The sequence below is a fragment of the Vanessa atalanta genome, chromosome 5 (assembly GCF_905147765.1).
Source record: "Vanessa atalanta chromosome 5, ilVanAtal1.2, whole genome shotgun sequence".
In the NCBI taxonomy this organism is placed as follows: Eukaryota; Metazoa; Arthropoda; class Insecta; order Lepidoptera; family Nymphalidae; genus Vanessa; species Vanessa atalanta.
In genome coordinates, this window is record NC_061875.1 from 11,748,714 (window position 1) to 11,759,567 (window position 10,854).

The following is a 10,854-nucleotide window of genomic DNA, read 5'->3' on the forward strand; positions in this document are numbered from 1 at the left end:
TATGTAAATGAATACAATTACAGCCCTTTTAAATAAGCCGTTAAATGCGATTATGATTCCTAGATTTTTATTTCTATGTATGTAATTTTTTTTTTAATATTTAATTATTTTACCCGTAATGGTGTCAAACAGGCCACATAATGTGACCAAATAAGTGGTCACCACTCTCATGGCCCTTGTGCCTAACAATACAATCCTACTATTGCTGTTTGGTTCTGCTATTTATAAAAAAAATAGTTGTTCTTATTAAAATAATGTAATTAGTCGTGTCGACGATCGAGGTAGTGATCGCTAGTGGTGTGCAGGAACCCGGGCAACTACCACTGGCGCGCGGGCGGGGAGAAGCACATCAACGACCCGCTGTCCATCGCCAACCTGCAGGAGGCCGCCGTCGGCAACAGCGCCTCCGCCTACGACCGCTTCAGGTGACTCCTCCGCACGCCGCGCTTACGTCTACAGTAGCACGAGCCGTTTCAGATTTATTCCTGATTATAACCTTCTCCTTCCCTATCCCGTTTATTTTGAATCTATCCAATTAAGTTTTTATTCATCTGGCTAATACTTATATACTTATACACATAACTTTCGATTACTCAGTTTTCCTCTTATTATCATTCACCTTACATATCTGTGCTGGTAATACTTCATATATAGTTTGACATTTCATATCTAACGTATATGACGTACGGGAGAAGTTAGCTTCAAACTTATATATCTATTTGTAATTAAAACAGTACTAAGATGAATATTTAAGAGTATGTACGTACCAAGCAATGACCGCCCCGTGTGCGCAGGGAGAGCGCGCTGGAGTCGGTGCGCGCGTGCACGCTGCGCGGGCAGCTGGAGCTCGTGAAGCTGGACGAGCCGCTGCCGCTGGCCGAGATCGAGCCCGCCGCGGAGATCGTCAAGCGGTTTGCCACCGGTTCGCACGCCTTATGTCATATGTGTTTCCGCTGTCACCGGCTAAATTTAATTAGGCTGATATTTGTTTATTCCATAAGTAGCTGAACTATGACTGTATTTTATCTAAAAAATATTTTTCTAGTCTATATTTAAGGTACACTCGTAGTAACAATTTTTAACTATTAGATTAGTAAAAAAGTAAAGCATATCGGATAATATTTTAGTTTTATTGGATATTTATTGTCTTTTACGCGATATTGAATAAAAATCAAATAATAAAAAATCAGTTATTGCAAAACGGATAGTCAGATGAATGTCTTTAACAATAACATTTTGATATTGGCTGTTCAAATTATCCAAATCTATAGACAATGGGCAATTTTTTAATTGTGTTTCACTACAAAATAAATTAATATACTAGTACGAACAACAGCCTATAAAATAGACATGCGAATTTAGCTTTCTCCAGATATTAAAAATATTTTTTTAATTTATATGCAATAATTATGTTAAACCTTTGAGCCACACATTTAATAGCAACCTATCATGCTAAATGTACTTAATTAATTGGATTTATGGGCATTTTGATATTGTACCATAAATTTCATTGAAAATTGTTTGATAATTCAGGTGCTATGTCGTTCGGCTCAATATCTCTGGAGGCGCACACAACGCTCGCGGTCGCCATGAACCGCGTGGGTGGAAAATCTAATACCGGAGAGGGCGGAGAAAACGCCGATCGGTATCTCAACCAGGTTCGTCAATATTTTTTTATTAAAAAAGAAGGACCTTAACAAATAAAGAAATTTAATTTATGATATCAATTCAACTCAACAGGATCCTGAATTCAACAAGCGTTCGGCCATAAAGCAAGTGGCATCCGGACGGTTCGGAGTGACCGCGTCCTATTTAGCGCACGCTGATGACTTACAAATCAAGATGGCGCAGGGAGCCAAACCCGGGGAGGGCGGAGAATTACCCGGTCAGTTATTATACTATTATTTGATATTCTGTTGTTAATTGAAGAAAAAATATATTTATAAAAGTGAAGGTAAAAATGTGGTCATCCTCACCGCGTGTATGAGCTTATTTAATATTTTTGTAACATGTTTTTAATATTTCAAATCATTTATGACAAATGAGAATATCATTTGAGGATTTGATGGTCCTATATAACGTCGATGGCGATCGTCACAGGCTACAAGGTGACGGAGGAAATAGCGAAGACGCGGTGCTCCGTGGCGGGCGTGGGGCTGATCTCCCCGCCGCCGCACCACGACATCTACTCCATCGAGGACCTGGCCGAGCTCATCTACGACCTGAAGTGCGCCAACCCGCGCGCGCGCATCTCCGTCAAGCTCGTCTCCGAGGTCGGCGTCGGCGTCGTCGCCTCGGGCGTCGCCAAGGTACGCCTGGCGTTTCTTATTATTTTATTTCTACTCACTATATAATATAATATTTCAGATGTACGTACAGTTTAGTTTGTTATGAGTGAAGTCTGGATCAGTTCGTATTAGCACGTTAGTATTATAGTATTATAACTCCAGGGCAAGGCGGAGCACATCGTGATCTCGGGGCACGACGGCGGCACGGGCGCCAGCTCGTGGACCGGCATCAAGAGCGCGGGGCTGCCGTGGGAGCTGGGCGTGGCCGAGACGCACCAGGTGCTCGTGCTCAACGACCTGCGGTCACGGTGAGCTACTGCTGTATATGCATATTATATTGAAATATATAAATTGAAATTGTTATCTTATTATAACAATTCATAGAGCTTTAGCAAACCTTATTGAATAAATTATAATATAATTTGTTGACAAGGTGTGAACAAATTATATCAATATTTTTTGATTAAAAGACGGAGCAAATACACTTATTTATTACTTTAAACAAATCATGAAGACTTAATTTTTGTAAACTCAAGATAGCTTTAAAGGACAGAACAGTAAAATCTTTGATTCACCAGTATATTTTGATTACCGGGACCGGGAAGTCGCCAGTTATAATTGTCTCCTTATCCGGTTTTAAAGGCCATGTTTCATGGAAATATATCTCCTTGTCTACAGAGTCGTGGTTCAAGCGGATGGACAGATTCGAACTGGTTTCGATGTGATGGTGGCGGCGCTGCTCGGTGCGGACGAGTTCGGCTTTAGTACTGCGCCCCTCATTGCATTAGGTATGTTTTATATTTTTTTTAATCAGCTAATAAATTTAAGTTGATATAATTAGATATGGATTTTCTTTTCTATTTGCTTATTTGATTTTAATCTGTAAGTTGTTTTAATGTTAATACTTTTTCTTATAAGAATTTAACGTTTTTTTAGGTTGTACAATGATGAGAAAGTGTCACCTGAACACGTGTCCCGTGGGCATTGCGACGCAAGACCCCGTTCTTCGCAAGAAGTTCGCCGGCAAGCCGGAACACGTCATCAATTATCTGTTCATGTTAGCGGAAGAGGTCGGTACATTTAAAACTGATTTTAACTTAAAAGGACATCGATGATTATGTTACCAAACCATGTTATAGAATAAAATAAATTAATGAAATGAAAAATGTATACCGCTCGGTGCAGGTGCGCGTGCACATGTCGGAGGTGGGCGTGCGGCGCTTCGGCGAGCTGGTGGGCCGCACCGACCTGCTCAAGGTGCGCGAGCGCAACGACAACCCCAAGGCGCGCCTGCTCAACCTCGGGCTCATACTCAAGAACGCGCTGCACATGCGGCCCGGCGTCAACATCGTCGGGGGCTCCAAGCCGCAGGTACGACCTCCCGGGCCCTGCTGTGCATTAAACCTGTGTTATTATATAATTATCATTGTCGAGACGCTGATTCTTTGATCATATGCTATTCGCAGGACTTCCAATTAGAGAAACGTCTAGATAACCAGATAATCCAGCAGTGCAGCGGTATACTGGATGGCACTCAGCAGAAAATTGACATTGCCATGAAAATCACGAACGAAGACCGCGCCTTTACATCTACGCTTTCTTACCATATTGCTATGTAAGATTTAAAATATATATTCATCTTCATTCATTTTAGTGTAATACTTAATAATAAAATACTTGCCCGACACGCTACCGCGCTGTCTAGATTCTTATTGAAAACGTTTTGATTTTATATTAAAAAAATATTTAATATGGCAGTAAAATGTTCCTGGTTCAGACCACTATGGTCAAATACAAGGCCAATTGACTAACATGTTTAAATTATTTTCTAGTTTATAAATGACGACAAACTTAATTAAAGGCTGAAAAGGTTATTTATCTTTTGCAAATTATTTATCTATGTTATAGGAAATTTGGCGAGGGTGGCTTGCCTGACGGTACATCAATAAATATTTCACTGACTGGCTCTGCGGGTCAGAGCTTTTGCGCTTTCCTCTCGAAGGGAATCACAGTTACCCTCGAAGGCGACGCCAATGATTATGTCGGTGAGTTGACCGTTTTGAATGAAATTACACATTATATTAATAACTGTTGTTATGTCTGTTCCCTAACTATGAGAGAAGAATTTAACATTAAAAAGACTATCATCTAGAAATTCTCGACTCAATATCTGACTCAGTGTCTGCAGTCTTATTAGCCAATAGAACAGCGAGGCTATTCATAGTTGCTTTCAATATAATATTATGTGAATGGGAGAAAGTTTATAAAAAAAATTTAAATATACCAATTAAAGTACACGTCTTGTTTCAGGAAAGGGTCTCTCCGGGGGCAAGGTCATAATTTATCCACCTAAGAATTCACCATTCGAGTCACACTTAAATGTGATCGTGGGCAATGTATGTCTTTACGGGGCTACCTCTGGAAGAGCTTACTTCAGGTATGTTTTTGCAAACGAAAAAAATACATACACTTTACTCTGCTACTAATTTAATAATTCTTTGTAGTATTTTTGTTTTACTAAAGGTAATATTATATCATCATATGTTGACAATATTACGAGGGAGTGTCTAATACGGGAGCCCATTGGGGTGCAGGGGCATCGCGTCGGAGCGGTTCTGCGTGCGCAACTCGGGCTGCGTGGCGGTGGCGGAGGGCGCGGGCGACCACGCGTGCGAGTACATGACGGCCGGCGTCGTGCTCGTGCTCGGCCTCGTCGGCAGGAACTTCGCCGCCGGCATGAGCGGTGAGTGGACACTCCTCGACGGCTTCTATCAATAAATATTCATCGAACCTGCGATCTCAGTTCTTGCTGAGAAGCTTTTAATTTCTAATATATTTATTATTATTTTCACGATTCAACTTATCGATCTTTATTCGTCACTTTTCTCCAGGTGGTGTCGCTTACGTGTACGATATCGACGGCTCATTCAAGAGTAAGTGCAACCCTGAAATGGTAGAGCTGTTGCCGTTAGAGAAAAAGGAGGATTTGGATGAAGTGCAAAAACTGTTGGAAGAATTTGTAGAATATACTGGGTAAGAATAGAATATTAAAATAATGGTTTTTATTTTGTATTGGTCACTATCCATAATATAATAAATTATATTAGTTAATAATACATCTATAAATCTATAATTCTTTTTAAGCTCGATAATTGCGAAGAGTCTTCTCGAAAACTGGCCAGAACCAGCCAAAATGTTCGTCAAGGTATTCCCTTACGAGTACCAGCGAGCTCTCAAACAGATAGCTCTTAAGCAAGCCACGCCGAAACTCGAGAGTAATGGCAAGCACGATGAGAATGGCGTCGTAGACATCGAGGAAGCAGTTCGGAATGTAGAGTTGGATAAGAAAAACCTCGAAAAGATTTTGGATAAGACCAGGTAAGACAGGTTTTCAGTTCTTTTGTTGTTCAATTACCAAATTATAGACTGAAGTGAGACCAACTGCTGCATTCTGCTCCGTTGTATGTGCGTGGCGCCTATACTATGTACTTCGTTGATACACCATTATTTTAAAAGTAAAACAATATTTCTATTTTACTCAGAACTTTTTTTTTCTTGTTTTTTTTATATATTTTTTTTATATAATTATAAATTCTTTCAACAACCATAAAGCACGATGTTCCAATATGCAAGGCGTCAACTAGCGGGCACGTTTGTGAGATTTTAAAAGCCGTCGTAACGCGCAGGGGCTTCATCAAGTACCCGCGCGAGACGTCGCTGTACCGGCCGGCGGAGAAGCGGCTGAACGACTGGGACGAGATCTACAACCTGTCGGGCGTGCGGCGCGGGCTGCGCGTGCAGGCGGCGCGCTGCATGGAGTGCGGCGTGCCCTTCTGCCAGGGCGCGCACGGCTGCCCGCTCGGCAACATCATCCCCAAGTGGAACGACCTGGTGTACCGCGCCGACTGGCGGCAGGCGCTCGCCATGCTGCTGCAGACCAACAACTTCCCCGGTTCGTTTCACGTCCTCGAGTATCTTGACTCTGAGGGCCACTCACGAAAAGATTATAAATAGCTTTTGTCTGAAAATTTTAAGGTTCGATACCACATAAACGTCAAATAAAATTATATACATTTGCTTCGTCGCATGCGGAAACGCACTTTTTTTGTGGATTTTTAAAAAGCTCGTTGCACCTACTATTTTTAGTAAACGACAATAGTGTAAGTGGACGGTTCTTACAAAGAGGCCGTCAAATTTATAATCACTAAAAAAAAAGTACTAATTATGTCTACCTCCTAGGCAACGATGTGTAAATTGAAGTTTCTCACAAAACGAATGACTTAATCCCCAGAGTTCACGGGGCGCGTGTGCCCGGCGCCGTGCGAGGGCGCGTGCGTGCTCGGCATCTCCGAGCCGCCCGTCACCATCAAGAACATCGAGTGCGCTATCATCGACCACGCCTTCGAGAGTGGCTGGATCAGTCCCGAGGTACGACCACACTCTAACCTAGGGCCTGCCTAGCCAAATGTGTTTAAACTGCGATTGTAAATACTTTCTGTCACCATGTGTATTGCTTATATAAAAGTATTTAAATGTGATTGTCAAACTATTATTGTATGAATAAAGGATTTGATGAATATATATTTTTAACAGATTCCAGAGCATCGCAACGGAAAAACTGTCGCTATCGTCGGTTCGGGCCCGGCAGGGTTGGCTTGCGCTCATCAATTAAATAAGGTATTAACATAAACTAGCGACTAGTCTTTACGGATGGCAAATTCTAAACGTGGACGGACACCGATATATTTTTACAAGTAAACATTAACTTTCTTTTTGTGTACAGGCTGGATACACGGTGACAGTATTCGAACGTAACGATCGTCCCGGTGGTTTGCTGCAATACGGAATTCCGAGTATGAAGCTGAGCAAGGAAGTCGTGGGTCGAAGGATCAAGCTGATGACTGCTGAGGGCATTTCGTTCAAATGTAACATCGATGTTGGAAAAGATATTTCTGCAGCCGAGTTGGCTAACGAGTGAGATACATTATTATTATGCATGTTCCGTTTAAGAATTAAATTTTAATGGGGCTTAATTAGCGGCAGCATACTAAGATTATTTAACCAGCAATATTTTTTTAAGTGACGACAATGCGAAATTAAATTGTTGTGTTGTGCTCCATGTTATTTTTTCAAATATATTTAATTTGGTACTACTAAAGACCCGATTCCGTGTCCAGATACGACGCTCTAGTCCTCTGCATGGGCGCGACGTGGCCGCGCGACCTGCCGCTGAAGGGTCGGCAGCTGGGCGGCATCCACTTCGCCATGGAGTTCCTCGAGGGCTGGCAGAAGCGCCAGGCCGGCCCCGCGCCCGGCCACCCCGCCAAGGACGCGCCCGTGCTCTCCGCCAAGGACAAGGACGTGCTCATCATCGGCGGCGGCGACACCGGGTGCGTACGGCGCTCGGGCTCGGCCCGTCACGTGACCGACACGAGCACTAGCCTGCTAAGATATTTTATATTAGGCGAAATTATTGGAACTATAGCACACAGAAGTATCCCATTTTAATATTCTGCTCTTCCCAATTAGTTTTTTTTGTTTTTGTATTTGGTCATTATAACGTTTAAGAATAAGCTTAAGGAAGAGTTTTTGTTATATGATGTCTATATTTTATGATGATATTTACTTCTTAGTATTAACATAATCGACTCCAGTTTTATTACAATGTTGACAAATGGCAACACTATTAATCAGGAAACATATTTTTTACTAATAGGTGTGACTGTATAGCGACAGCGCTTCGGCAAGGTGCTAAGTCCATCACGACATTCGAGATTCTCCCCGAGCCCAAGAAAACCAGAGGACAAGACAATCCGTGGCCACAGTGGCCCAGAGTGTTCAGGTATTTGCTTTATTTATTATATAAAAAAGAAAAGACATTTTTACAGAGTGTAACATACAATTTGTAATAACTATATTTGTAATAAAAATACATGTAATTTAATGATTTTATAACTAAAGTAAAATTGATCGATTAATTTGGGAGGTTAAAATTTAATATCAGATATATTAATTACTTAGTTTAAACGAAAACGTGTTACGTACGTGTTCGTTCCCAACACTGAATGTCTAATGATTATGATTTATTTTGACCCGTGTGTGATGACAATATATTATTAAATGAGATATTTCATAATTTATTTCGGTACAACAGGGTCGATTACGGTCACGAAGAAGTGAAGGTCAAGTTCGGCAACGACCCAAGGAAATTCTCCACTCTGACTAAGGAATTCCTCGATGACGGTATATATAGATATATTTTTTACTAAAATGAATCGCTCACCTATATAGTGTAAACGTCGCCTGGAGGCCCCGGTTAGGTTAGGTTAGGTAGACTAATTATATGCCTTTCCGTTCGCGAGGCGCGGGCAACGTGTGCGGCGTGTCGGCGGCGCAGGTGGAGTGGGCGCGCGGCGCGGGCGGGCGCTGGGACATGCGCGAGCTGCCCGCCGAGCGCCGCGTGTTCGCCGCCGACCTCGTGCTGCTCGCCATGGGCTTCCTCGGCCCGGAGCGCTACGTCGCCTCGCAGCTCGGTACGCCTAGCCTGCCCTAGTCTGTCCCGCTCACGGATCACTCGAGCTCTTGACCGGTGAAATGGTTCCATTTTGATGTCAAATTATAACTCGATTACTATTTAAGTAACATATGCTCGCAGATCTCCCACTTGACGCGCGAAGCAACTTCGAAACATCGAAGGACAACATCTACAAGACTCCCATGAGCAACGTATTTGCTGCAGGAGGTATGGCAATACGTAGTTAATGACATAAAATATTACTAACTTTTCCACTTAATATGTGCATTTAATGTTTGCACTTTTCAATTGCATATAGAAAATTATTTAATAAATCCTTTATGAAGGAATTATTAAATAATTTGAATCACTTCGTTCAGAATTTGTATAAATTGCATAAATGTTGAATGTATTTTTTAATCACGACTTAATGACCACATTTTGTATGAAACAAGTGATGTTATAGTTATATAAACACAAACGTTTTCAGATTGTCGTCGTGGTCAGTCTTTAGTCGTATGGGCCATATCGGAAGGCCGACAGGCTGCCAGAGCCGTGGATATATATCTGTCAGGCAAGTCCTACCTTCCAGGTCCCGGCGGAGTTATTTCCAACAATTAAATAATCATCGGCCGACCTGGGATTTGACATATATATGTATAAATATAAGTTTCAAATTCCTTTTTAAACTAAATTGAAATAGTTTAAAATTTAAATCAATGTTATTAGGTTAACGATATAACTTTATTTGTTTGATTTAAAATTTATATTCATCCACATACAATAATAACATTGCCTTTAAAGATATTTTGAAAGAATCTTTTATAATATGTACAATTACATTTGAAATACTATATTTATAATAAAAGTAATAATAGTACAGTAATAGTTCTAATCTTGTTAAAGTCCTTGTCAAGAGTAGTAATAATTAGAAGAAAAATATCTAAATATCAGTTTTAAATATTTGTTTACATTCTAATAATAACATTATATGTGAACTAGGTTTTCAAAAATATTTTTGTTTAATGAATGAGCTTTTTATATCGTCGGTCTAATCAAAAAATTGTATTTCTATTCCTATGGTACCTATATAAGCTTATCAGGCTAGGTTAACCTTTACTTTCATTTAAAATACACCTAATTTTATTGTAATTAAATATTTTCAGTTATTTGTTACCAGTTGCGAAAATATTGAGTTTGAAATATCTTGTTAAATTTGCCGAAATTGAAAAAAAATTTTATGATTAGTACGACGACTTTTATTCTATCCTCGATATTAAGTGAAACATGCTACAAATATAAAACCTCAATATTATTAAGATGAACGTTTACATATTTTCTCATACATATTTCAAATATAAAACTGTTAAAAATGTTAATAATTTCACAATTAAAAAAAAGTTACGTCAGTGTTGTTATATACGTAAAAATATTATTCACCACCATATATTGGTAACTAATTATGGAATTTTCTTACCGATTAATTTTATTCATAAATATATTATTAAAATATAATTAATAGTAGAAATTATTTGATTATTATTTTTATATTTATAATAAAAACATTCCGTTTTAGGACATTTTGATTTTAGATAAGATATCATATATCCGAAATGTCTTTGAAGGAATGATTGAAACGTTATCAATTAAACAAATTATATTAACAGTAATTCATAAAATATACTTTCATATAAAAATGAGTGATAGTAAATTGGTATAATTTTTTTCTGCTTTTTATGAATTGTGTTACAATTATAAATTCAACTCTTTTTAATTTGTCACGCTTGAGTCTGGATCTTGAGAGTGCGTCGCGTCATGTCACTACCAAATATACCTGTTTTTGCACATACACACATCCAGTTTCAGAAACGCTGATAAAAGTTAGATTAACAAATTTTTGCTTTAATCTGAATGGTCATTGGTCGAACGAAGTCGACAAAGACGGACGTCCAATGAACGTTCGGTATTTCGTCAGAATCAATGTTTTCAACTATTTATGTTATAAAGTAAGCTAATTTATTAAGGATATGTGTCAAAACGAAACATGGATTA

At 39.6% G+C, this 10,854-nt stretch overlaps 1 protein-coding gene across 1 annotated transcript in view; it reads left to right on the forward strand.

The window, feature by feature from the left end:
- The window catches only part of LOC125064410 (glutamate synthase [NADH], amyloplastic), a 39,843-nt gene extending 30,308 nt beyond the window's left edge, over window positions 1–9,535 (forward strand). Inside the window, exons 19-43 of the mRNA XM_047671401.1 lie at window positions 306–425; window positions 795–922; window positions 1,534–1,658; window positions 1,741–1,885; window positions 2,101–2,309; window positions 2,451–2,596; window positions 2,967–3,076; window positions 3,225–3,358; window positions 3,474–3,659; window positions 3,755–3,903; window positions 4,197–4,333; window positions 4,599–4,725; window positions 4,883–5,031; window positions 5,180–5,321; window positions 5,433–5,666; window positions 5,975–6,240; window positions 6,580–6,716; window positions 6,882–6,965; window positions 7,072–7,262; window positions 7,466–7,678; window positions 8,005–8,130; window positions 8,443–8,531; window positions 8,651–8,821; window positions 8,944–9,030; window positions 9,293–9,535. Of these exons, the coding sequence (XP_047527357.1) occupies window positions 306–425; window positions 795–922; window positions 1,534–1,658; window positions 1,741–1,885; window positions 2,101–2,309; window positions 2,451–2,596; window positions 2,967–3,076; window positions 3,225–3,358; window positions 3,474–3,659; window positions 3,755–3,903; window positions 4,197–4,333; window positions 4,599–4,725; window positions 4,883–5,031; window positions 5,180–5,321; window positions 5,433–5,666; window positions 5,975–6,240; window positions 6,580–6,716; window positions 6,882–6,965; window positions 7,072–7,262; window positions 7,466–7,678; window positions 8,005–8,130; window positions 8,443–8,531; window positions 8,651–8,821; window positions 8,944–9,030; window positions 9,293–9,423 (3,736 nt within the window). The 3' untranslated portion in view covers window positions 9,424–9,535. The remainder of the gene's footprint in view (window positions 1–305; window positions 426–794; window positions 923–1,533; window positions 1,659–1,740; window positions 1,886–2,100; window positions 2,310–2,450; window positions 2,597–2,966; window positions 3,077–3,224; window positions 3,359–3,473; window positions 3,660–3,754; window positions 3,904–4,196; window positions 4,334–4,598; window positions 4,726–4,882; window positions 5,032–5,179; window positions 5,322–5,432; window positions 5,667–5,974; window positions 6,241–6,579; window positions 6,717–6,881; window positions 6,966–7,071; window positions 7,263–7,465; window positions 7,679–8,004; window positions 8,131–8,442; window positions 8,532–8,650; window positions 8,822–8,943; window positions 9,031–9,292) is intronic.
- Window positions 9,536–10,854: the final 1,319 nt, after the last annotated feature.